This window comes from Anopheles merus, chromosome 3R (genome assembly GCF_017562075.2).
Source record: "Anopheles merus strain MAF chromosome 3R, AmerM5.1, whole genome shotgun sequence".
Classification (NCBI taxonomy): domain Eukaryota; kingdom Metazoa; phylum Arthropoda; class Insecta; order Diptera; family Culicidae; genus Anopheles; species Anopheles merus.
This window is the reverse complement of record NC_054084.1, coordinates 8,726,948-8,753,800: the sequence shown is the minus strand read 5'-3', so window position 1 is coordinate 8,753,800 and position 26,853 is coordinate 8,726,948. Positions and strand designations below refer to the sequence as shown.

The 26,853-nt window shown below is 46.2% G+C and overlaps 2 protein-coding genes across 6 annotated transcripts in view; one reads left to right on the top strand and one right to left on the bottom strand.

The window, feature by feature from the left end:
* The window catches only part of LOC121595589 (cGMP-dependent 3',5'-cyclic phosphodiesterase-like), a 43,198-nt gene extending 21,836 nt beyond the window's left edge, over window positions 1-21,362 (bottom strand). Inside the window, exons 1-3 of one of the 4 annotated variants that reach the window (XM_041919660.1) lie at window positions 19,503-21,362; window positions 17,439-17,555; window positions 5,847-5,942 (exon numbers count right to left, since the gene is read on the bottom strand). In XM_041919660.1, the coding sequence (XP_041775594.1) occupies window positions 5,847-5,942; window positions 17,439-17,555; window positions 19,503-19,814 (525 nt within the window). In that variant the 5' untranslated portion in view covers window positions 19,815-21,362. Of the gene's footprint in view, window positions 1-5,846; window positions 5,943-17,438; window positions 17,556-17,651; window positions 17,921-19,502 lie in introns of those variants that run through there. The other 3 variants (XM_041919662.1, XM_041919663.1, XM_041919661.1) reach the window with 3 other exon arrangements.
* Window positions 21,363-22,197: 835 nt separating this feature from the next.
* Window positions 22,198-26,846, top strand: LOC121595595 (serine/arginine-rich splicing factor 7). Of its 2 annotated transcripts, none has more exons than XM_041919676.1 (3): window positions 22,198-22,530; window positions 22,776-23,179; window positions 25,174-26,846. In XM_041919676.1, the coding sequence occupies exons 1-3, from the start codon at window positions 22,528-22,530 to the stop codon at window positions 25,460-25,462; spliced, it is 696 nt and encodes a 231-aa protein (XP_041775610.1). In that variant the 5' UTR covers window positions 22,198-22,527; the 3' UTR covers window positions 25,463-26,846. The 2 variants fall into 2 exon arrangements, with proteins under 2 accessions (XP_041775610.1, XP_041775611.1); XM_041919677.1 differs by having other exon boundaries at window positions 22,199-22,530; window positions 22,654-23,179.
* Window positions 26,847-26,853: the final 7 nt, after the last annotated feature.

The following is a 26,853-nucleotide window of genomic DNA, read 5'->3' as shown; positions in this document are numbered from 1 at the left end:
AAAAAGGTTGATAATCTCGCCAAACCCCTGGTCAGTGTTGCATCAGCAAGCAGCAGTACCTGTTGGGTGTCAGGGATATGGGGAAATCTAGGTGAGGTGATGGAACCTATCAGCTGCTAATAATTGGAAATGAATTTCACACAAAAAACAACACATCCCGCACATTGATTATTAACGCATCGCTGCAGATATTAGTAGCTTGCGGCAAACAGCGCTCAATTAACGCCCACCTTGAACATTGGACCTTTGAAAAGTGATGGATGATTCACTGGACGGATACTTCACCGGTACAACATCTTCAGTCCCCCAAAAACAACACGTCCAAAAGTGGAGCTGCTTGTTGTTTCAGGTAGCGCTTAAAATAAACATCAGAGCAGAGCAAACTGTGTGTACGGAATTGTGAAATTGGAGCTCGTCGACAGTGATGGCATCAAATGTTTAGAATGTTAGTCATCGTATGTGGAACTGTGAGGAGGGTTTGAGTTATTTGTGATCATCTTAAGGGAATTGCATAGCATTCTACAACAGGATTGATCATTGCGAGTCTTTAAGATATTCCCTCATTCTGAGGACTGATATCTATTTAGTTTTGGAGTTCTCATCACAAAGACCTTGACAAGCCAGAACAGAAAATTCTTCGCAGTAAGACATAAATTACTTTTCCCCCACTTTTCCCAGCAGCAAAACCACACCAGAATCAGGGCAATGTTTCTTCAATGTACAGATGGCATTGAAAAAACACACACACACACACACGCAACAAAAAAACAAAAAAACACGCAACACCACTCCATCTTGCACCGATCGACGTCGAAGGGGCCAAAACTCGGTGGCATCATTTTCGGACAGCGTCAATCGTGACAAGAGATGAATAATAGTACCAGCAGCGACAACAACGAAAAGAAGAAAAAAACCCCTCTGTAACGTCTCTCTTATTCCGGCCCAGATTTCATCCATTCTTCCGCGTGGCAACAGCGCCCCGGTGGGGACTCTCCCGGGCGCTTTTGTGTCTCGGGACGACTTGCAAATTGTTATCATATTTCACGCCACAGCAACATCCCAAAAAGATACAACAGCCCGCTGCCAAAAGAGCGCAAGCAGTTGGCCCACACCCCCCAAAACGCCCCAATCCCCCGTTGGGTGGAGCGATGTGGAGCGAAAGATAGCGCGCGCACCACGGACGAAGGGTGCGCGTCTTGATGGCGGCAAAGTGTGTATGTGTGTGCCTGTGTGCCTGTGTGTGTGCGTGTGTGTGTTATGTAGGGCACGCTGAAGATAGTACGGAAGGGAAAGTTGTTGCAAGAAAATGGTTCGATTAAGCGAATGATAGTTAGAGGAAGACAGAGAGAGAGAGAGAAAGCGAGAGAGATGAAGTCAAGGCTGATTTGGTGTACGAATAATCCCTTTATTCGCTTGCATTAAGGAAGCGCATCACATCCTGGATAAATATGATGCCCATAAGAGCGGCAGAGGCGAAGGACCCTGTGTCCACGCGTTACTGCTTCACCGTCCGAAGGTTGTGACCTACTGATGTGACCAGGGTTATTGCTTCCTTTCCCCCTTTTTTGTGAAGATGAAACAATCTTACTCGATTGCATCCTCAAGGTAACCGGTAAGAGCCGTAAGTGCCCGTTTTGCCAGGTAGTTTAGGGGAACAAACGATAGACCGAGACACTTTGCAGCGAATGCAGCTCTGAAGGGAAGACAGCGGGACCGGACGATGCTACCAAGACGCGAGACCAAGTGGCAATGGCACTTGTTGCAAAGATGATGGCTCTATATAGTGTTTCACCAGGCAGAAGAGGGATGCATTGTAACAACAAGGGGCAGAGTGGTTTCCAAGCTCTTCAAAAGATGCTTCTTACGGTTTGCAGAAGCAATGAAACGGTTGTCGCTTCGTCCGTAATGTCATTGAGGATGCTCCCAGTTTGTTTGGATAATGAAATTGGCAAACATCTCCAACGACCCCCTAGCCACAATATCCATTAAAAGCGTATCGTCGCTTTGTGATCTTTAAAGAACCCGTTATTTTGGATATCCAAAATCGACTGAAACCTCCACACAAAGTGCAAGGGTTTAACAGCGAATATCTGCTTCACATCGTTACATTTGCATAGCGCGCCTGTACTGTAGCGAGCGCTGTGCTGCAAATTATTTACTGCTTCCAGCCCATTAAACGATGAACGCGACGATTTATTCGACGGTTGTTCCTTATTCTGGCGGATGATGATGATGATGATGATGGTGATGGTTGCAGCGATTTCGTGGAGGTGATATAATTTATTAAAATCCTTCTGTTAATGCAGTGCGGCCACCGGGCGGAAGTAAGCTCAAGGCGAACAAAACCCCGCAAAGGGACTGAAGCAATCGTTGGCAGAACGTTTGCGAAATAAAACAGAGCGAAAGAACAATGGAAGCAGCAGCTACAACGAAAAACAAAAAAGAGAGGCTAAGAGGCTTTTATGTTTTTTTAAGGCGACTTTAAGATGCTAAAGTAAATGTTCGCTCTGCTCTGTGTTCTTAATTACTACACCATGCTGCATTCGTTTGCTTTAATGTCGCTTCCCGGCCCTGCCGCTCGGGGCGTTTGTTTGCAGTGCACGCAAACGAACTTTAGTGCACAATCCATTTCCAGCAAACGCGTTCGTGGAAAAGAGCTTAGGAAGCTTTACCATAGAATAATGGGATGCAAAACAAGCTTCCCGGTGCTCGCGGTGGTGAAGATAGGGAAAATGGTATGAATTAAAAAAGAAAAAAACCGACACTACAGAGCTGCTAACCAAATATGGTAGTATCAACTTTACTGTTACTTTGCCACTTTGCCAACCCAGCGTAAGCTAGGGAGATTTAAATTATAAGCCACCTTCCCTTCCACTGCTGCAGTATAAGCTAGGCCAATTTTAGCAAGCTTTATTTCTTGTGACCATCTTCTAAAATTGAACGCCGATAAAGCTGCCCTTCCATTAACGGCCGGATCATCATCGCTGGCCGGGCACGTAGGCGACAATCGCCAATATCTTGCAAGAGATAGACACCAGTTTTGGGGACACCGCACCGCCGCATGTGCAGTGGGCTGGAAAATTATCGAAAAATTCTCCCCCCTTCCCTCCTCCCCGTGTGCCCGGAATCTCATTTCATGGCGGTTGCGTTAATGTGGGATCCAATTTGCGATTAAATTCCTCTCCTAAACTCACTGCCACGAGCGTGCGCTGCCAATAGTAGTGGTTGTCTGTGTGGCTGTCTGTTTGTCTCTCTGTGTGTGTGTGTGTGTGGACAGCAAAAGCAAGAGAACATCGCAAAAGGGGATGAATATTCCCGACGCATGGCATCATGGCTCTGTGTGTGTGTTGCTCCCAGAAGGATTCAAAGCGTCAAGCCTTTAGGACGGTGTGTCTGCCGCTGCTGCTGCTGCTGCTGCTGCTAATACTGCTTCCACGTGTGTTCATCGAAATTCCGTCATTACACGCTGTGGCAATGGCGCATGACACATGGGTGGGAAGGCACGCCTTGTAGAAAGGATTACCACGGGGACAGTGTGTCGCTACAGCACACAGCAGGACCACATGCCCGACATGCCCGCTCCTGTACCACACACAATGACACACTTGAGCGGAAGCAGTGGGTGGTCTTTGTGGGGGGGGGGGGGGAGGGATGGTCATAGAAAATAGTAATAAATATCACATTTCACACAATTTGCTCAGCCACACCAGGCTGAAACCAAATACTGGTGCCTTCACACACACACATACACACCTAGACACCCCCGTGGCGGGTGTATCGAAGCCACTTAGTAACAATAAATGGTTTCCACACCAAAAACCAGTGGCGAAAAAAGGAGTAGTGAGTCGTTTTATAACGATTGCTGGCTCAGGCTCAAGTAACCGATGACAGATGGTGACATTTTTGCTATGCCAAAATGTTTATCTTGGTGTGTACATGATGAAGGATTGCATTTTAGCGTTTTCAATTACTAATATTGCTCCAGTAAAGCTTGTTATTTGTCTTTTGACTTTAGCTTAGCAAATATACAGCGTGAGGGCTCTATCTCCGCCTAAATCTATGCACTGTGCATGGCATTTGAAGCTAAAAACCATCAATTTTGCACACACAGAAAACACTAATCCCAATACTGCAGCCCCAATACTGTCTGTAATTGTTGTAATGAAAATCGATTGCCTGCCACACTGCAGCTACTTCTCTGCAGAAAACATCATTCAAAAGGAATGGAAAAGGCCCCAAAAATAGGTGACCGGACGGTTTTCGCAAGCGCCCGGAGCGTTTGTCTTTCGCAAAAACACGAAAACAATCCTGCACGATTGAACGATAGCATCTTGACCGTTTTATATCGTTCCTCCTCGGTTGGTTTCTGCTCTCTTCGCTACACATCAATTCGATTACCATCGGGAATGGACGGGCCTGTACTGTGTGTGATGTTGTGTTTCTTCCCATCGGCAGCGGGCGCTTTCGCATGTTTTTCTTTCGTTCCCTTCCTTTCGCTGTTTTGTCTCGCTTTCCCATCTATCATGGCACTGCGCAGCGCGCTGTCATAGTGTGTTGTTGTTGTTTGATTTTGTTGATGTTTTTGGCCCGTTCGCACCGGGCAGGGAAAAAGCGGATGACATAAATTAATGACGGTGTCAACCGCCCCTTTTAAAATGCACGCAGCTGCACGGTGTTACCACGAACCGTGTACAATAATGGGGGGACGGCCGCTGGTGTATCGTGTTTCTCAGGACCTGCTCTGCAATCACGTTCGGTACACGAACGACGGAATTTTCGTACCGTGCAAGATCGCTGATAGTGGCCGTATGAAGGGTGAGCAAATCGCCTGTCAGCGTGTGGTGTGTGCCGGGTCTTGCACAGCCCCACAAAAAGGCGAATCAACCCGCTTTCCATAAGCGACCATGCGTCTCCACTGAATTTTGAACGCCGATCATCTCCGTTTTCGAACGAAGGACACACATCGTTTTAGCGCTAACGCGATGACAAAGGAAAAACACGCACACATGCACGCAGAAGGAAACTCGACACGTCTGCGTTGCAGAGAAGATAATATACCCGTTATTTTCTTTCGTAATCGCACCAGTTTTCCACCACCAACCGTTGTCCACACATTTACCACGGTGACTGGGGGCAACGAGTTGCGCGCCAGTGGAATTGCTACAATTTACCCGTGACCGTGAGTCAGCCAGTTTTACAGACCAGAAGATTCACTCTCGCCCAACCGGTCGGTAAGGTTTCTGCCCGTTTTGTTGTTGCACCTCAGAGTACGCGTGTGTGAGTGTGGGAAGGACGCGCTGGTTTGTTTTGCCATCCTTCTGTGAGCGTTCGTTCGGCTGCCGCGTTCCCTGTAATGGCACTTTGCCAAACGCCGGCACGTAGACCTTGAAACTGGGACCGGGTTTCAGACCGTTTCGTCCCTGACATTGAGCGCCAGCCGAATGCTCGGTGGGCATAGATGATCCTATGCCGACTAGCAGAAACGGGGGAAACACATAATGGGGACCGCACCATCGCCCCGCTGGCAGGAATTGTTATTTTATGATCAGCTTTAATAAGTGAATGCCGCCAGTATGCTTCCCATTTTTACTGTGAACAAAAGGGCATAGCCAGCATGTGGGGAGGTAAGTCGATACTGGCCGCGTGTATCCGGTTCGGCGTTCGTTAGTTGATGATGAGCTTTGATCAAATCGATTCTGAAGGTCACAGCTACTGCTGTCGGTAGTGTCGACAATCCATCAAGACGTCAAAAATCGTTATTATTTTTAAACCAATCCTTTGCTTACACATTTCAAGATGTACTGCAATAGTAGGGAGAGAAAGAGAGAGAAAAGGCCAGTACTCACCATTTCAATCACCTCGGAGAAATCCTTGTTAAGGTCATCGATGACGAACGGGTAACCATTGTGTTGCGAACCGCTGCGGAAATGGGTAGAGTTGATCTGTGAAGCAATAAAAAAAGAAAGCACAAAACAAAACGCGTAATAATTAAATTCAATTTCCATTTTTATACCTTCATCGCCCACGTAAACCACGTACTCTACCGACAGGATAAGCCGCAGCTATAAGAGGAGCGCTTGCAAACAACACCACGTATGCGGCAGCAGCACGGGATGGGTTTTAAATTTCAACAAAACCTTCATCATCAATCGATTCTTTGCATGCGTACATCGCCGTGTTTTCAATATTCATATCGCTATCGGCGTTCGGAAGTCGGGCTTTGACATGATCTGCAGCCTCGACGACCACGTTGAACCCCTTTTTTATAACGGAAAATCAGCCTCGTGTCATTGAGCAGCATCGGTAGCGAAACGGGCGTTGCGTTGGAAAGCTTTCGGGTGGATTTTCGTTGGATTTTCACTGATCCGGTACGATGGGATGAAGCGCATTTTCTGCGTGATTTGGTCCTGGCCACCGCATGACACGGAGTTTGGAGATGATTGATGTTGATCTATATGCTCCAACCACGCAGAGCGGGAAAAGTTGATTTAGCTTTTTTTTTCGGCGGAAAATGAGCAGATTAAAAGTGAAGCCATTTAAATGCACGTGCTTTGGCGAGCTTTTATGAAGAATACGTCGCAAATGTTACGCAGTAAATCAAACAAAACGATGAGCAAATTTCATAAGAAATCAATTTCCGTTGCTATTTTACTGGTATTTGAATTGAAAGTTTAATAAATCTGGCTTCGACTCATTCGGGGAATTCCATTTGCTCCCTCTGAACGAAACGCTCGCGCCTTTAGAAGTGCAGGAATGAAATTACGATTAATATGTTCATTATTGAGGACACAAAAAAATGCAATGCAAAACGGAATCTCAATTGTCATGAACCTATCATCGTTCAAATTATGAGTAAATGTAATAAATGAAATATAATTCAAGCGAAACGGACAACTGCGCAACAGAACACAACGTGGGGATTATGAGAAATTCCGCTTGTCATCAACGTGTTGCTTCTATAGCTTTTACGATTCGTAAGATATCTATCCATTTGTATCCAGTTGTCTGCACAACAAAGGAGATGTGAAAAACGCTTTTTCCCTATGTTAAATGTTGTTCCCTCAAGCGAACGATTACTAATTGAACCTCGTCAAAAGCAGCTGTTTCCTGCCTCGTAGCGAATTATTTTATAACGCAACAAATTGGACACTTTTTAACACTTTAAAAACATTCATCAATCTTTTGCAAAATCCTGTCCAACCTGATGATCAAGGTTGCTTGCTGCCGGCACGTCATCCATGGCGAACCTCGTCCCCAAAACAAAAAAAGCTACTCACAAAATAAAGAGCTACTCGCATCCGTCACTCCAACTGTTTGGAGGGATGGCAGCTACTGTTTATCCCGGTTATCACATCGAACTCGCCTTAGTCCGATGCCGGCACTCGAGTACCCTCGTCACCGTAATGAGATGGCACGGTGTTTAGGGTGGGAGGACGTGTCCTTCCCTAAATCCACTCGCCCTTACGCCGACGGCAGCGCAATAAGCCCCCGACGAATAATGCATTTCCCGTTCGGGGGGCTGCGATGGCATTCTGTGCTGTTTGCTAATGGAAAATAATTCACATAAATTGAAAACTTTTTTGAAAGAGATTAAGGTTTGTACCTTTTCCCACCTTCGTTCTTGTTTCTTTTGTGGCTCTCTTTTTGGGAGTGGAGATTTAGCGGCTTGTTTCACACCGGTAGGGGCCATCCTTTATGGCTGGCTTTCCGCTGCTATCATCCAACGGATCTAAAGCGAACGGAGCCGCGCGTAGAATAATGAGCGCCCCAAATCTCCACACCGTTCCGGCGAGCACACAGAAAACAGAAACGCGTAGCGTAATAAAAGCAAGGCACACCCGCTCTTAAAACGGAAACAACATTCCCCAAAATCTCTACAGCCAATGTCCGAGGATGATGGCACATAATGACGGTATTATTAAATGTCTTTATTATTTTTTTTGTTTTTGTTCTCGTTGGGATCTATTCAAGTTCCTTCCGCAGCTTCCCCACCAAAAAAGGTTCTTGTTTGGCCTTGAAAGAGCCGGCGCTTATAACAGCTCATTTCCAATGCACTCACACTCCCTTGTCTACTGTCCTCAAAAGGAAAGAGGGGGAGAAAAATTTCCTTTTTTTCTTTTTGTTTACTCCTCCCTTTGAAATCTGACATATCGATCGAACCGGCTTCCAAAGTTGGAGACAGACTCCATAAGTACGCAATATAATTTCAACCAACCAACCCCCCCAAAGCAGTGCGATGTTGTGCGAAACAGAACATTTTGGATATGCCATGCACGTCTCCTATGCACGACGACAACGAACGAACAAGCCAGTATGTGGTTCTCCGGTTAAGCCACCACCACCATCAGCAACAGTAGCAGCCAAACTTCAGGCAATAAATGCGAAACTGGCAGCTGGTTTCGGTGGTTCGGTGAAAACTCACATCCAAAATCTAGTACGGCATTCATCGATAGTCGTCGATGCCGATGGAATTCATTTTCGGCCACGCACAACCGAACGCTGTGTGTACAAGAGTCTTTTTATGTTGCGCCCTCTTTCTTCTCCTATCACTGCTTTTGTCACAAAATCACTACCCCGGGTCGGTTGTTTAGTCAGCTCGCATCATCCGCACACGGGGTGAAATGTTGTGGAAGAATTGGGTATCGTACCCAATAACTCCTGGGGATCCTGGGTGGGAAAACCCAGTGGCAGGAAGGAGTTTAATTTTTGCCACGTAGGCAAAAGTGACACAGCACACTACTACTCTGACGTCTTCATAGAATTGTGAGTCGACGAGTGAGTCAAGCGAGGCGTACGAGTTGGGCAGGAGAAGCTGTCTATACCGCCGATTGATTTATGGATAGTTTTTGCCGAACCACCCGAACGTTCTGACCTTCCTTGTTCTCTGGCTTGTCGTTGAGTTTGGATCATAATTCAAAATACTGTCCGAACCGAAGGGTTCGGAGTTCGATCCTGTTCGATTGCCTGGGCAAACACAGGAAGCCTGTGCTGATGTTGAGCGATAGAATAGATGTGGAACTCGATACTTTTTTTTAAAGACTGTGAACCACTTTAAAGCATTGCGTTCTATATTCTACGCCATTATACGCACTAGATTGCATCAGCGTTTGTCAAGCTGACTCAACACCATACAAACCCGAGAACTAGAGGTAAATAGTGCAAACAACTATGCAACAACATAGAAATAAAAACATCTACTCATTTTCCAGGAGCAAACGGCAACGCGTTTGTGAGTGAAGAATGCACTGAGTAAAGCAACCATTTGCATTATCCGCGCCTTATAAACTCCCCTTAGCATTTTCCTGCAACAGCGAAGCTTTTGAAATGCGAAACCCCGAATGGAAATTAGAGTTGAGACAGCTTACTGGCAGCGAGCCGAAATTGCTTTCCTGTTTATAGTTGCCAGTTGTGCGGTGTTATCGCTCGATCATCATCTCTTCCCCACCTAGCAAGCTAGCAGAATAAGCAAAAAGATGAAAAGATTGTGCTTGTGGCTAGGTGATGGGTGTGGAAATGGCCAAAAAGCACACATACACACAGAAGGTGGGGAAATGTTTTTGACAACGTTTATGAGAAATTTAGTGCTAACTAGAAAGAGAGAAGCAGAAACTCCTCTGTACTGAACCCAATGTGATGGGGGTTGCTGAGGGGAGAACAGCATTCAATGGAAGCAATGAAGGGAAAGTCATACATTTTCTAAAAACTTTCCCTCCACAGGTACACCTTTTTCCCGTACTTGTGGGGGAACGTTTTCAACGGATGAAATGGGAAGCGAAATGTTGCGGGTACGATAATGAATAATCGTTCGGTGGGGGTTTCGTAGAACGCAAATTGAGGATCCATGCACACGCTCTAGCACGCTCTCTAGCAGCAGTGTAGCACGTGGTTAAACTCGGCAGATACCTTTGAAGCATGAATATTCAATGCCCGTTTGTTGTGTGGTTGGGGGTTTACCTTCATGTTTAAATTTGTCGGTAAGAACGATAAGGAACTGCTCCATTTATTTTAGAACTGAAACAAGCACTCACCCACCAGCTCGATAGAAAATTAAACCCCCGGGTACACCACACCTCTCTGGCAGGTGCTGTCTGCTCTAGCGAAGATTGCATCATACCGGGGTGCATCGTCAACGTCGAGGGGGGGAGCAGCACCAGCGCGGTTATAATTGCACAACGGGTTTTCGATACGCCGTACGCCAATGGCATCATCGTACACAATGAGCATCGAGAAAATGGTTACGAAACGAAGCACGGGGCAAAGCTTCGAAATCGTTCTTACCAGTTGCATGTGTGCCCGAGACAGGCGGGCCGGTAATTTCCTCCAAGCTCGCTATTTATTGGTGCGGAAAATACACACAAACACCCACACACACACACACACACCCACAGTTCAGTCGGTGGACAAAGATTCTATCGTGTTGGTGGGCTCAATACAACGTATCAGTGCACATGCTGCGGTGTAAAACGCCTCACGCGAAGTACTGCGTTTTGTATCATTGGAATACGAGTAATTTAGTATGAATTTATAAAGAAAAATAGCACAGGAATGTTGCGATTTAATTTGACATTATTTTACAGCCTCATTTAGCCCTGTTTGCTATTTTTAATTCCCGCTCAAGCTCCAAAGAAGCGTTACTGTGAGAAAAAAAAGTTTTTAATAATCAACGCATGACATTTCTTCCCACAAATAAAAAACTCCATCTTAGACCTGGTAGTAATAAAAGCATACCTTCTATCCAGTGCGCACACACACACACACACACACACACATTTCACCTGCACCAAAGAATGTTTCCCAATTCCTTTAGCAAAAAGTACACACAGCCTGATATTTCATTTCCCACATTCCGCTAGCTGGCTAGGTGGTAAGCAAATTGGGTAAGCCGCTTTTCCTTTTCGACGAGCGACGAGCGAAGAGTGTGTGCGTTCCGTTTCCCTCTTTTTGCCTCTAAAAAATATACACATCCATCGTTTCATTCAAAGTTCAGCGAATAGACCAAAAAAAAAAAAAATAGAAAAAAAGACGGATCCCTCTCCAATCCGAAAGGGATCTGAAATATTATCATATTATGCATTCACCTTTTGCGTACGTATGCGTGCCGTTCCGTGAACTGTGCCTCGTGCGATGGATGCTTTGCGGTGTGCCAAATCTTGATCGCTTATCTGCTCCGGGGGCGTCTTGGGTAACACGAGCACACACACACTTGGCATGAAAAGAATTTCGTTTTGAGTCGTTCTGAGTAGCGAGGCGAACGATTAAATGCGTAGGAAGCGTTGCTTTTTATCTAACGATTGCGTTAAATTCTTCTTCAACGAAACCGTTGAATGGTTTATGCAAGGCTTTCGCAAGAATTGTAACAAATATTTCATTCACAAATTAATAGACAGTTTTGTTATTCAGCTGAATAATGTCTATCAAACGAAGGTGATTCTTTTTCTCTAACTAAAAGAGATCCGATCCGAATCGAGCAAAGTTATCAATCAGCAATCCGGGGGGTATTCATTCGACCCCACCGTCTTTCCCCCACCGATTGAGGGAGGGCAGCTGTGTCCTTAAGCGGAAAACATTTCCACACACTCTCACATACGTAGACACGAAAAAAACGAACGGAAATTCAATGTAACAAGCTAGTCAGCGATTGAAACGATACCGAAACGACCGTCCAAGCACCTTCCGCTGTAATCTTTCATATGTGTGTGTGTGTGTGTGTGTGTGTGTGTGTGTGTGTGTGTGTGTGTGTGTGTGTGTGTGTGTGTGTGTGAGTGTGTGTGGGGGGGGGGGAAAGGGTAGGAAAAGCAAGAGCTAAAGCAATAAAAAGCAAAAGTATCCGACACGCTTGTAAGCGTGCCTAACGGACCGTTTTTCCACGATACTGTTCCACTCAATCACTCGATTGTGTGTGGCCTACATGAAGGGTGCTTTTCCTAGTAAGTTTCCTTCATTTTTATTGTTGTTGCTGCTTGTTGCCAAGCCCATTTCCTTTGTCTCCCTTATCGGGCTCGCCAATCCGGCCGGGTGCTGCCCGGAAGCTGAAGCACAAAAAGGGATTTGTGTTTAAAAAGAAAAAGGATGCGCTGTATCAGCTGCAAATTGAAGAGCGTTCTTCATTATCGGTGATTGAGATGGAGCTCTCTCTCTCTCTCTCTCTCTCTCTTGAAATAGAAAACAACGCTGCATAATAATTATGACGTAAGCTTTAAGTGAGTTGGAAAGCTTTCTATAGGCATAGGCAATTATGGTGCTTCCCTGCAAAACAACTCCCATCTCCGTCCCTTTGCAGTAATTAAAATCAGAACCTTGCTTAATCACATATTTTGGGAAAATTGCGCTTTCGCCGCTTTCATCACACAAAATATTCGTCCTCCTTCTCCTGTTCGCATTATAATTTTATCAAAAGCACTAAGCCACCCACCCAGAAAACGTTCGTCGAGGCCTCAAACACACACATAAATAGGGCTCACTGTGACTAAAAAGTCAACAAACAAAATAAAATAAAAAAAAGTCGACCAAAATAATTCTTCGCCGTGGCTGTGTGCAATTAAATTTGCATCATGTTCAAGTTTTTCATCTTCCAGCACCATCCCCGCCCGAGACAAGCTTCTTCGTCCTCGGTGAGTTCGGTGAGTACTGCAGATGATCTAATGGACTTTCGAGTACCGCGCGCGGGTGTACTTAAAGCTCCAAAATCAGCAGACGAGCGGCTCCGTTCACCGAACACGAGCTGTAGGGTAAGGTAACAGTGAGTAGCAAAGCAACAACAGCAAAATCATCATTTTGACGGACCAAAAGTCTTTCAATATATAAATAAAAAAAAAGCAACAAGCATGCTCCTAAACTTGCACCTGCAGGAAACAAATAGGAGCAACAACAAAAAAACGTCTAATGGCGGAAGTGCTTGGAGAAACGACTTTGTGGACCAAAAATGGATAAAAAAAAGGCAGCCATCCCATCAAATTATTTTTGCCCGCTGACCGTTAAAGCGACGAGCGAGCAGCGACACGATGATTATTCGTTTCGATAAGCGATTAGAATGGGAATAAAAACAAACCCGGTGAAGCGTACGTATGCCATTACGAACCAATTCAGCATCATACATTGCCCCAACATCCGTGTTGAAAATCAAAGTGCCTTCCCCCTCCAAAAAAAAACTATACAAAAAAGGTAAGGCATTTTAAATTTAAAAAAACCTCCCCAACGTAGCCACCGTCATATTTAGCAATGCGCCCTTTTTTATGCACTTTGGTTTAACCTTTTGTTTGGGTGTGTGTGTGTGTTTTTTTTTCTTCTGTGTCCTCTCCCTTACCCTCTGCGTGCCGATTTCTTGCGCCGACGACGGGTGAAACTTCTGCAACGGTTCCGGCTGACGTCAATGAACGGGCTATTTATTGCGATATGAACAGATGAACCGATGCGATACACACACAAGAAGAGCTGGCAGTCCCCAGTTTTGCTTCCTTCCTCTTTTGGCCGCAAAGAAAAACGTCGCAATCAGGCATTAAGGCAGTCTGTGTGTGAGTGTGTGTATTCTCTCAATATCTTGGAAAAGGGTTACCATCCTCATCGGGACTGCCATCCGCTGTTCCTTCCCTTCTATCCGGCACAGAAAACAAAAATTGTAAAGAAAATCGCTAAGCACACACACATACACACACGATAATACGGTGCTACGTTGCACGCCCATTGGACGTGTCCTGTAAAGGATAAGCCCGTACTACACCATGTGGCGCGATATTAAAACACACAACGGGCCGAATGAGGTTGCTCTTGGAGCTACTGCTGCCGCCTCATCAACCGATGATGGAATGATTCTGGTGCAGAAGCGCGCCAAAGAGGATAAAAGCTTACCGGGTGTACAAAGGGGGGAGAAAAAAAACCAAGCATACATAAACACACGCGCTCAAAGTGAGAGAAAAAGGGAGTTTTATCTTTATCACCAACGGAAGGTCTTTCTTGTGCGATAAGCTTGGGCGAATGGGCCGGCAGTGTTTAGGGGTTTAGCTCACTGGGTGGTATAAAAATGCCGAAAGAAAACGTAAGGTAGCACAAAAGATAAATGTTAACAAACATACGTACACACACACACACATACACGAACTAGCTTGTACGGCAAGCCCATTCGCTACCCCGTCCGTGGAGGCAATTTTGAAAAGATAATATTACCACCACACTGCTTAGCATACGGAATGAGAGGGAAAATCTGCGCAGAAGTAGCTTTTAGTTGTATTGCTTAATTAATCAAGGATGGTTTAAGAGCGCAACAAGACGGCCTTTACGTCCTGAGGCTTGTTAACCGTGCGCGCTCGCTGGGCTCGCATACGAACCGCAGTGGGAGATGCGGCCGACGTGTGTTCGTATCTTGAATATAGTGTGACATTAAATGGTGTTGAGTTGAACGAGAGTTGTGAGCGTGTTTTCTGCAAAGGGATGGAATTGTTCAACTGTTTTGAATAACATTCTTGATGTTGATTTGGCTTAAAAGATTGGCATAACGGTATAAGACGTTTCCTCTATTAACGCTCGTTTCTTCACGTTTTTGTTACCCAAATAGCCTTCCATGGTGTTTGTAAATTGCTATATCCCCAACCAGTCTCAACCCAGACCACCATTTCATTCGAAAATAGGTCAAACTCATCGTATTTCATCAGCTTCCATCCTAAGGCATCCATTGGCCTTAGGAACGAAGCCCACGATAACCCAAGAGCTTCATGCAAGAAATGCAAACGCGGCCCAGTTGTTCAAACAGACTGTTTCGCCGTTTCTGTGCTAACGCGCAATGGCTTTGTGCCCAAGCACTACCGCAATTGAGCCAGCGGAATTCATCTTAAATACATTTAATTCCTACCCAACCCCCTTCCCCCAAAGCTCCCCAACCCAAAAACTTCAATCGATAGGAAATATGTATCCTTATCCGAACCATTCCGACAGCTTACGCGCTTCTCCTCTGCTGTTGTTTGCCCGAGCACATGCCCAAGAATAGCGGAGGGAATTATTTCGTGCCGCGAGTCCGGATCACGATCAACGAAACACAACATTGGCCCGTTGGATTAACACCCAAGCCCATCAAAGCGCGGAATGCGCTCGGCGAAAGGCAAATAAAACCGAAACTTATTGCCCAGCAATTAGCCGAATGGGACCCTCCTGCGGGCGAAAGGAATTAGCGTCAGCATTAGTGCAAAAGCGTCGACGATCGAGCTGGACTGGCACTGGCACACGTTGGAGCGATTGGACGTGGTGGTGGGCATGGTGATTCAGTAATTGCAATAGCATGTTCAGTTTGGCACGCTGGGAAATCAAGCGCTATTTAATGGCATTGATGGAGGATCATAAAGCCATGCTCCCGGTGGAAATCATGCAGCGCGCGCTAGAAGTTCTGCCCCGGGACCGTTTATTGAAGTGGAGGAGCGAGTATAAAGTCGCTCGATGGCAACAAATGCATTGAGTTTGTTTTTATTAATAAATTATATGAAGAGAAATGTTAAGTTAAGGAACAAAAAACAAATCCAACCTAAAATCATGAATATTAATATGAAATACCAGATTCTATGCCATTTCACTTTCATGTGGTTAAACTCTCATCAGCATTCATATAAACCACAAACACACACACACACGGGTGCGCGCGTTTCATGCCAATTTTCCCACCTGTGGTGCTTGGCACGGTTGTCAGTATGCCAAAAACCATGCTGCCAGTACCGTGAAGCCCACAAACCAACTGCCATGTTACAATGGTACAAACGTCATACGCCAAAACGGAAGCGTATCAAAGTAGGCTACGTATCAAGGGAAAACTTCACCCAAAAAAAAAAGAAGAAAACTCCGAAAAGCAGTAGCAGGCAAAGAAAACTCCACACACACACACGCAAACCAACGTTCGCTTCCGAAAATAAATAGCTGCACATTTAGCAAAAACGATTTGTTCACACCCGCCTTCCAGCCACGCTAGGCCACGCGACCAACATGCGGAAGGAAATTCATTCGAGCAAATAGGAATTGATTGGAAAAGTAATTGCACTACACATACACGTACGACGTCCGACGGAGGTGTGAGCGGTGGTGTGGCGTTGGCATTGGACAAATTGCACTGGGCACTGGGTGGGTAAATCACATTTGCGTTTATTATACGCGGTGATGAGATGGGGAGAGAAGTTTCGCCACCAGCGAGCGCGCATTTGGGGTTAAGCTGGATCGGCAGAAATTGGAACTAGTGAATGATAATCTAGAAAATGGATCATTAGTGAAGTTTTGGGGTATACAATTTATGATAAATATTGCTAATAGGATGATATTCGGCTGTTTTAAGAAGTTTACTCCTGGTCACGGCACCAAGGGGCTGATTTTAACCGATCTAAAACTGACTTAATTAAAGCTTATTTAAATGGGTTTTTTATATTTTTCATTCAAACATAATACAAAATGAGCCACTGCTCTCATAGAATGCTTCGTAATCATGTCTTGACTCCTCCGCTTCCGTGACACATTGCTGCATTGTCGTTTCCACACCGATCGTATGTCAACCGTTTCTTCACCAATCAATCTTATCCAGGTTCAAGCCTCCCGTGACATGTACTGTCTTGTTGTTATGCCTGTCTCTCCTGCCTAATGTTATTTTTTCACTTACTCTTTCCTATGTTCCTTTATTCATTTGTATCCCCCTTCCCCGGCATTGTCAACCATCAGTCTGACACGAGAATAATAGACAGACAGTCGAAACGCCACCGTCTGTACAAGGTACATCAGCTGACACGTGCGGGTGTGTGCGGGACCGAGGGGGAGGAAGGGAGACGAGGTAAGAGACACCAGACAAAATACAAAATCTGCGCCATCTAATGACAATATCATTGAGAGTCGGTCACCCATAAAACCATTCCCGGTGCGGGAAAGGCGGGGTAGCGTACCACCATTGGGAAGATGGGTGGTGGCAGGCACAGAAGCACACGCTTCGCTGACATTTACTAGTGCGCGCGGAGGTAGTACGGTAAACCAGAAAACTCGCGGCAGCATACCTCGGCCCATCCAGATACCTTCGGCGGCCGCGAAGGCAGTAGCAGCTTGAGATAACGATCGGGTCTTTAAGCGGTGCTAAGCTGTCGCGGGCGTGTGTGTGACGTAAATTGCGACGTCAATCTCAGCGCGCGCGCGAGAAAGGTGAATCACAAGAATTCGCAGCAGTAGCAGCACCCGATGCCGGATTTGCACAGCAGACGGATCATCATGGGGCCAACAATGAAAAAAACCCCTTTCAAAAAACGATCGATCCGGGTTCGCTGTTTGTCACTTGGAGCACTTTAAAATTGAACCACGGTCGACAGAGGACAGCAAAAAGGCGCACGCTCGCGTCCAAACGGCCTTTCTCTCTCCCACTTCTGCAGCAAGACACGTTAAATGGCGCTAGCGAATAAGGGAAAGAGGGAAATGGAAGCGGTTTGGCGGATACTTACGGAAAAGCGAATCTCCTTCTCGAGCACGTTATCGTTAATGACCTGTATGAGACCTTCCTCGCTGGAGTGCAGGATCGGCACGAGAAAGACGTACGGTGATCTCGTGAGGGCCTTCAGCTGTTTGGGGAAGAGAAGAGGCAAAAAGAAGAAGAAAAAAAATCAGTCAATGGCATTAGAATGGCAGTTCAAGATAAACATTGTCATTCATCCCACCGTTTTGATGGAACACGATTCCCTCTCACTGATGATGCCGAGTTTGCAAAGATAAACACACACGCACCAACAGTTCCACTTGATTGTTTCCATCCAGTAGCGATTCGCTTCGGGTAATGATGTGCCGTTTCCCATACGATTTTTGTGCCATTACTAAACGACACATGTGCCACACAAGCGGTGCTTGGCATACTTAGATGGGGCCGTGCTTCCGAACTGATTAATGTGCGCACCTTTGCTCCGTGTGTGCTCCCGATACTCCACCACCCAGCCTACTGCTGTAATAATGTTTACAGCGTTGAGCTTGGTACACCAATGTGCGTGCAATTTACGCAGATTGCATCTGTTTGCATCTGGTTCTCCCAAACGCCCGAGATGCTCTGTAATGATGATCGTTTCTTGTGTGTGTGGGTGTTTGTATTGGAGTTTCTTTTTCTTTTCACTTCGATGTCGTAAGTGGTGACACTAACGATGTCATTTGTGCGCTATTTCGCAGATGAAAGGCTCGCTGAAGAGTGTGCGATAAGCGAGAAGCGGCTGGCCCCTTCCGCCGGCATACCCATTAGCAGTAAAACGTGGGCCACGCCGGATGGGTTTTTTGCTAAACACGTTTTTACGACCGATTTTGTGCCGACGACGATGCGGGGGGTGGGTAGGAAGGGTAGAAAGGGCGGATTATGATTGAATTGCAAGCTGCCAAGCTCAAGTTCAAAGTGATGATTATCGTCCGGGCGCTTAGGAATGAGGTAAGCTACTGTGTTTGGAGGAGGTTTTAAGACTGTCAAGTAATTTAATTTTTACAAATCACTTCTCCAAATCTTTCCTGACGTCACATCACCTTCTTTTGAGGCCAATCGAACGTTTCTAATTAATTAAATAATAATTGTTAAAAACTAAAAGGTTCTTGGAAGTGCTAATTGCTGCAAAAAGCCTTACATTAACTCAGGACTTTGAATAATAGCTCTTTACCATGGAGTTACTCAGAAGGACATTTTCTCTTTTTTCATTAGCTGTGGTAGGTGACTGACCGGCTAAGTGACATTAGTGTAAAAACGTCTGCAGGCCGTTATGATCGTGGTCTGATTGGGACATGAACATATTCCGTTCTTGTTAGATCCGTCGCGTTGTCTATAAGACCACTCAGCCCACCCGAGTCGGACGCTTAAATCTCGTATTTATGTTGCTCCATAATACGCAGCGCAGACAATCTTCCATCAAATAACCAATAACCCTTGGAGAGAAGCTTGTCGGATATAGAGCATCAACAGGAAAAAGCTAAAATCAGCTACCTTTCCAATGTTTGATCGTTATTTATGTTCTCTTTGCCCTATGTCGGCATTTAATTTGCACATCTTTACAAAAAACTTCATTCCGGAGAAAGAATTACCCTCATTTGACCCTCAACTGTTTAACCACTAAACAAAAATGTACATCATCCAAATGAATGCCTCTGACCAACTTCCCTTTTGATAAACCCATTCATCGTGCCGTACAGACCCGAGCCAGTAGCCAGACAACCTCGCTATCGTATCGCCCATGTAATCAATGCTCGGTTTCAGAATCTGCTCCAAGAGTTAATTAAGTTTACTAGTTCTTCCTCTCTCTTTTTTTTTGTTACGCCTTACAATGCTGCCAAGGGCGGGTGAAATTCAATCGCCCATTCCGAGCCGAACGCACAATCAACCGATTGATGGGCGAGCGCTTGGCCACCCCGAGGATGATGATGGTCACTTTCATGCGTGGCGAGGAAAAATATTACTACAACAACAAAAACGCTACACAAACATGTAAAAAACACACACTACCCCCTGCTCCCTACCCCAACCAAAGCTCTCCAGATCCGTAACTTACGTGAAGATTGATTTTCATCTGCAGCTCCAGCGAGTTGGTGGTGGCGGAAAGGGATTGAAATAGATTCAAGATAATTAGCGGATCGCATGGTTCGTAGCCGGCCATCGACGGTGGGCCGGCGGTCGGGGCCGGATCGCCCCCATCGATGGACCAACCGTCACCGTGCACCACGACCGCGTCCTGCCGCGTCATCCCCGGCGAGGTCGGTGTCGCGCAATTTGATTCGGTCGTGCCGCCACCGCCACTGCTACCTCCTCCTCCGCCTCCAACCACCGTATCGCTATCGGGACAATCATCTGCGTTGTACGACATTTTTTTTTTCGCTTGTTGTGTGCGGTTGTTTGTATATTAACTTATATTTTCTCTGCGTTACACACGCGTGCCCACGATCTGGACCTATCTTTGGGTAGTATCACTCCGCGGGTGCGCTACTGTTGCGCCTATTATTTTATCACCACTTACTACCACCCGTGCCCGTGCCCCGTCTGTTTCCGCTACACGAATACAACCCGCCTTTGGGCAGCTATTTAACGTGACTTTGTGTGTTTATCATTCACCGTTGGTTGCGGTTGCGGTGTCTCACTCACCCAACGGCCACAGTCGCGCGATCACGATCTTCCTGTCCCGCACGACCGAACCTACCAGCGTTTCACACTATCAACAACACAGTAACAACGACAACCTCGTGGAATAAATATCGGTTCACAAACAATATGAGAAGTAACACACACAAAAAAAAAAACTGCAGGCAACCGGCACCAACCGCAAATACACAAATACGCAGCACGAGATAACACCGAGTGATAAAATGTGGCCGATAAGTGCCTAGTATTGCTCGTAAGTAACACCTCTCTCAGCGGGGCAAAAAGGGGTTCAATAAAAAAGCAGAAGAAGGGGTAATTAAATTACACCGCCCCAGCCCTCGTGTCGCTGCAGGGACGCACGAAATTTGATTGCAATCTGTGTGCCAAAATTGTGGTAACAGGATTTTTTTTTCGCACACGCACACACACTCACTTTTCGTTCACTTTTCTTTCACTAGCAGGATGTGCGTTGGGATAGGTTAGAGTTGATACGTTTTTTTGGGAAGGAAATTGATAACAATTTGTTTTGCTTAGATACGTAGAACGAACACACCATGTGACAGGAGTGACATATGAAAGCGCGCGCAAAACACGTTTGGGCGAAAAGCCCGATTACTATGATCGTTTGCAGGGCGAGAGAAAGACAAAAAGCCGTTATTCGGTTACTATGAACCGCAAGCACGCTGTTGTTTTGTTTTCGAACTGTTTGCACCAAATAAACCACCACGAGCCGATAATTGATCGGTGTTCGATCAATTTATGTAACCGTGAACGGTAGGGGCAGCCAAAAAGCAACCACCAAAAAGGAATCACACGCACGAGACAAATAAATAAACTGGGTACAAGTAATGTGATAAATTACTTGCTTGCTGGTTGCCGGCTACTGGCACCACCGACAGAGAACAGTTTTTGCTTTTCTTTCTTTTTTCCCTCGTCAAGTCGCGCTTTGCTTTTGGGCTAGCTTTCGTGCGCACTTGTTTGTTTTGATTTCTTCTCTCTGTGTGTTGTCTTTTCTGCACCTTCAACTACACCGGTAAGGATTCCTGCCTTCGGCCTTCCCGCCGTCGCCCATAAAACTACTACACGTGGCAGTTAAGCAGATGAACCAAAACTAAAACTCATTCACGGTCACGGTCGCAGTTGATACGGCAAACAGTGAGATCCTTTTCGAATGCATGGAGACGCACCGTACAGCGGGCCCCAAGCATGTTCCTACGGGGGCCGGTCGACCAGTACGACCGTAGCGAAAAACCCAACCGAACGGAAACAGTAAACTCGCGAGACTGAAGCTTTGTTTTGGTTTTCCGTGCTCTCTTATCACATCTCGGGAAGTTGTTGCATAAAGTGTGTCGTGCGTCTGAGAGAAAGAGAGCGAGAGAAGGAGCACAAGAGCGGACCAATGCAAACGCGCGTGCAGTTTGCGTGCGCGCTCTCTCTCTCTCTCTCTCTCGCTCTTTTTCTCGGTATGCTCTTTTGCCGCCTTCTCCAGTTGGGGACTGCGTGCTGTCAAGACCGGTTTCTCATCTTGCAAACGTGTTTACGGCGTGCCGTATTTTGGGGGGAATGTATCCGAGGAAACAAGGGGCTTTTTTTGGTGGGTTCGTAAGGATGTGATGGGTGAAATGAAATGTTGCAATGTGTGTCTAATGTGTTGAAACTCATAAAGTTATTTTAGAACATTTTGGGAAGAGTAAATTCGATTTTAAGGAAAAACTTAATTACATAATAATTTAAATGTGTACTTTCTTGGAAAAGTTAAAATTACTTCACATGTAGTAAAGCTACAAATTTTAATGGATTAGTGTTCGAAATAAGGTAATTTATTTTATCATAATTTTTGAGAATTCATGGAAATTTACGGTATTTTCATATTTGATTTTAATACATTTTTGAATTTTTGTTTATTAAATGTATAAATATACCATAATTGTGATCAATAACTCTTTGCTTTTACAAAACAATAAATTCCTTCCTTGAAAATCACGTAACGGCTATTTCAAACGAACTCACCAAACGAACGGCGCCACCACGCGGGCGACCAGCGGCGAAACGGGCTGTCAAATCCGTGGGCGAAACCAGCTGACAGCATCGTCGTGCCATTTTTCTTCCCGTTTCTTGCTCTTTGGGTAGCGGCAAGGCAGACATCTTTTTTGTTTGGTGTGATAGAACAACGACATTTGCCGCGTTTCGGTCGAGCGTGTGAAAAAAAGCGAATTTGGCCAACATTTTCCGCCCGCCAGCTTCCGACTAACCTTTACCGCACAAGAAAACACTCTGACCATCGGTTTGCTGCCCGGAAGTTGCCCATCAGCAGACATCTTGTAGCGAAAATCGGCCCCTCCGATTTCGGTCTGCGCTTGTGGGTTTTTTTCGGCGAGGGAAACGGTAGCGTCGTCGGCCCGCGGTGATACCAGATTATTGGTCGCTTGGCTCTGCAAAGTATGGTATGTTGTGTTACACGCTTTTTTTTTCTTCTTCTCTCTTTTCCATTACCGTTTTCCACAAGCGGAGACAGCTGCCTGTGCAGAGCCCACATTATTTCCGTGTGATTAATTGTAGTTTTGTAGTAAACAGTGCTGTTTGCTGACTATTCTCTTGCCATCCAATTCTCCATACCCGCACCACAACGTACAATACACGCGCGCCCCGGTCCGTACGGACACCATCGCACCGTGCCGTCAACGAGCAGTCAAAGATGTCTCGCTACCCGCACGACGCCAAGGTTTACGTCGGTGAGTTAGGTAACAATGCCAGCAAGCAGGACATCGAGGAAGCGTTCGGGTACTACGGGCCGCTGCGCAACGTGTGGGTTGCCCGCAACCCGCCCGGCTTTGCGTTCGTCGAGTTCGAGGATGCGCGCGACGCGGAGGATGCGGTGCGCGGGCTGGACGGCCGCACCATTTCCGGCCGCCGGGCCCGGGTAGAGCTGTCGACGGGACGGGGCGGTCGCGGTGGCGGTGGCGGTCGTGGTGGGCCACCGCGCGGCGGCGGCAAGGGTGGCCGGTTCCAGTCCGACGACCGCTGCTACGAGTGTGGCGGCCGGGGCCACTTTGCACGCGATTGCGCACGTTCCGGGCGCAGGGGACGCAAAAGGTAGGTACCGATGGGGGAGGGGGATGATATGCACCGAACTATCGAGGGGGACGGGAGAACGGGGTAAATAGATTCTGGGCCACATTCGCTTGATTTTCTACTCGCAGGAGTGAAAGAGGGGATTTCTTTTTCGACATTTGCAAACACGCACTGTGTCGTCATTTCATCCATTTTTCGCCGACCGCCGTTTTTTATCCACACACATGCACACACACACACACACACAATCGAATACAGTTGCTTCCTGTTATTTCGCTTACCTCATATGCATTCCGAAATGAAACCAAAAAAAAAACGCACCACAACTCGCCCCTAATTGCGTTCTTCATACTTAAACATATCCTGATAATCCCCTCTTTATAAAAACCCTCTTCAGAAAAAAACTAAACTCATTCAGAAAAAAACAAAAGAAAACAAAACAATTCCATCCTTATCGCTTCCACCCCTTTCAACAGTAGTCGAACCCGGTACAGCGACAGCGAAGCCACCGCAGGCACCGTTCCGCATCGAAGCGACTTGCTATCCATCGTAGTAGCTACTAGCGCCGACGACGGAAAGATAGGCATCGGTTGAAATGAAACTCGTCTCACGCAAATCGCAAATCAAGGGCAGAAACATACAAACAAACACACACACGAGGCAAAGGCCGACTGAGTTTTGTGCGTCAAATGTCACCAAAAAAAAGTAGCAAAGATCAGCCCCCGTTCCGCTTCCCGGAAGAGATGGTCGGTTTGGTCAGCATGCATATACCGGAGCGGTCCGAGCACATCGGTTCGTTCGGGGTGTTTTCCTCACCGTGATCAGAAAAGAAAGGGGAGAGCGAAAGAGAACAGAGAGTGAGAGAGAGAGAGAGAGCGAGTGTGAGAAAAAGTCTTGAGCCTGTCCGTCGTCGAAGGCAACGCGATCGAACGAAATCTTCTCTGCAATGGTTTTGCTGGTTTGAAAAAAAAAAACGCTGTGCCCACTACGACTTCACTGTTTACTAGACAACTAGAGCTTCTAGAGCGCACATCTCCTTGAATTTCTGCAAGAGAATCGCGTGAGTGTTTCCGTTAGTTAAGCCATTCCAATTTTTTTAACACGTTTCAAACCCCTCAAAAAATCGTATACCGTATTTTCATCCTTTTTATTACACCAACCCACCTCTCCCGGGTTATCGCGCATATCTCATGTACGATCGCAACAAAAGAGACTCCCCACAAAGGGAGGAAGTTGTTCTGTGTTCTGTATTTATGTGCTGGTTTTTAATGCTCCTAAAATCCCCCCATTTAATGTTTCTAAAGTGATCGTTTATTGGAGTCAGGAGTCAGCCTCGTTGGTTGCGTCCAAAAGGTTAAATGTGAGAAACTATTCGGACGGCCCCTTTCATTCCCTTGAAGACTATCCAGAAATGGGTACATAAAGGTCGCGGAACGAGTCAGCGTTTCTAAAACGGGCATTCGGCTTGCCCTCTCTGTCCAATTCTAGTTGTTACTCCAAATGAAAAAAAAGAGAGTTTCAATGAAGAAAGTTTACTGTTTAAACTAATCTGCCGTGACGTGTGACAGAGCCCCCCAAACCTCCCTCATGAACCCGTAAAATGTCTGTATAACTAAGCCTCGCTATAGATTTCAAAACCGAACTTGAAACAATATTTTTTAAACAATCATCACCACTTCACACAATGTTTCTGGTCATCGCATGTAACAACTGTGTGTAAGCTAAAAAAAAAAACAACCAGGGAACTCTCTTACACCTAAACCCCCGAGAAAAAAACGCGCCGTTTTAATAATTCATCGCGTTATAATTTAAGTGAAATATACATTTCGGTTTGTCGCCGCCATGACCACCATCACCACATTCATCACCGTTTAGGCGCATTTTGCAGCAAAGGAATGCCACAACCACCCGGCGTTCCGTTTGTTGACACAGCAGTGCTATTTATTAATTTCACCATTTTTTTTCACCCCATTTTTCGTCCTTCCCTTCTCTCTAAACGCCGCCGCCAACAACAGATCGCGCAGCCCCCGGTCGCGATCGCGCGAGTTGCGTACGCGTTCGCGTAGCTACAGCCGTTCCCGCAGCCGCTCCCGGGATCGTCGCTCGCGGTCCAAGGCAACACCGAAGCGCGGTGCCGCCGCCAACAATCGCTCGCTGAGCCGCGACGTGAGCAAAACGCCCCGGCGCAACGTGTCGCGCAGCCCGTCGCGCAGCAAGTCCCGCTCGATCCGGCGTTCGCTGTCGCGCTCACAGTCCCGGTCGGTGTCACGATCGCGCTCCCGCCATCGCAACGGAGATCACTAGATGATGATGATGACGACGACGACGAGGACGCCGTGTGCTGTAGGACGCTAAGGACTTTAACAACAGAGAAAACCAACAAACAAATAACATCAACAGGTGTAGGGGGGTGATCCTTTTTTGCCTCTGGACGGCTGCTAGCATGAGCGGGGAAGAAGAGATAAGGAAAGATAAACAGGGAAGTAGTAGTGGAGGGGGGCAGAGAATCCGTATCCTTCTTAACAACAAACGTCCAATCGCCTACCCGTGTGCAGCAGCAGCAGCGGTTGGGGTGGCGGTTGAGATGCGGACCAAATGTTTACATGATACTCACAAGGACGAAATGACAGTCAGGAAGAGATTATGAGAGAGAGAGAGAGGGAAAGGATGAAATTGGAAGGAATTACAATTAGTACGTACTTTCAGACCACCGAGCAAAGAAGTCGTAACAAGCAGCAGCAGCAGCAGAAAACACAGGACGAGAGGAGTAGATTTTTTCATCCGTGAAACAAAACAAACAACCCCCCCGCTCTCCTTCTATTGTAAAACAGGGCCACAAACAGTGTGTAGGTGTGTGTGTGTGCGTGTTTGTGTAACCATATTTGAACCAAACCGCGTGTTCCAACCGCCTAAAAGGAAGGAATATCTCTTTCATCATACTAATCGATACACGAGCATAATTACACCGGCGTGTGTTTGTGTTTGTGGGCAAAAAGGGCAAACACACACACACATTCTCTTTAGATACAAGTAATTAGGTACAGGTAGCGCGTGGAAGGTTTTTTGCATTTGCTTTCATTTTTCTCGGACATTCGCGTCAAGCTCTAGACCGCGACAGTTGTAGATTTTTATGTACTAGAAAGAGATACCGGGGAGAAAGGAGGGGGACACGCTGTGTGGGAGACAGAGTAAACCTTTTGACACCTTAGCAGCAATAATACATACGGACGATTAAAGTGGTGGCAACCGAACGCGCGTGTCGTAAGCAGCAAGCACCTCTTTTCCCCCTAACGGTCGCCCTTTATTGTTTTTAAGCGTAAATCATACAATTTTTTCATCCATTTTCGCAAACCCGTATACTACTTGAGAGAGAGAGAGAGGTAGGGAGGGAGAGTAAGCAGAGAGTGTAGGCCATTTAATTGACACCGAATGATTATACTTTTTAAATACAAAACCTCTTAACACCACCACCACCACCAACCTTTACAAGCAAACTTGATTCTCACAGCAGCAAACAAACAGTACAACCGGTGACGGCAGTTGATGAATTTTCCTTTTGTTTTATGATTTGTAATAATTACATTGTATGTGTCTTTTTTTTTCCTCACTTCTCTCATTTGTCTCGCGGCGATTAGATAAGTGTTAAGCAAAGAGTGTATGTGAATAAATTAAAACAAACAAAAACATCGATACAG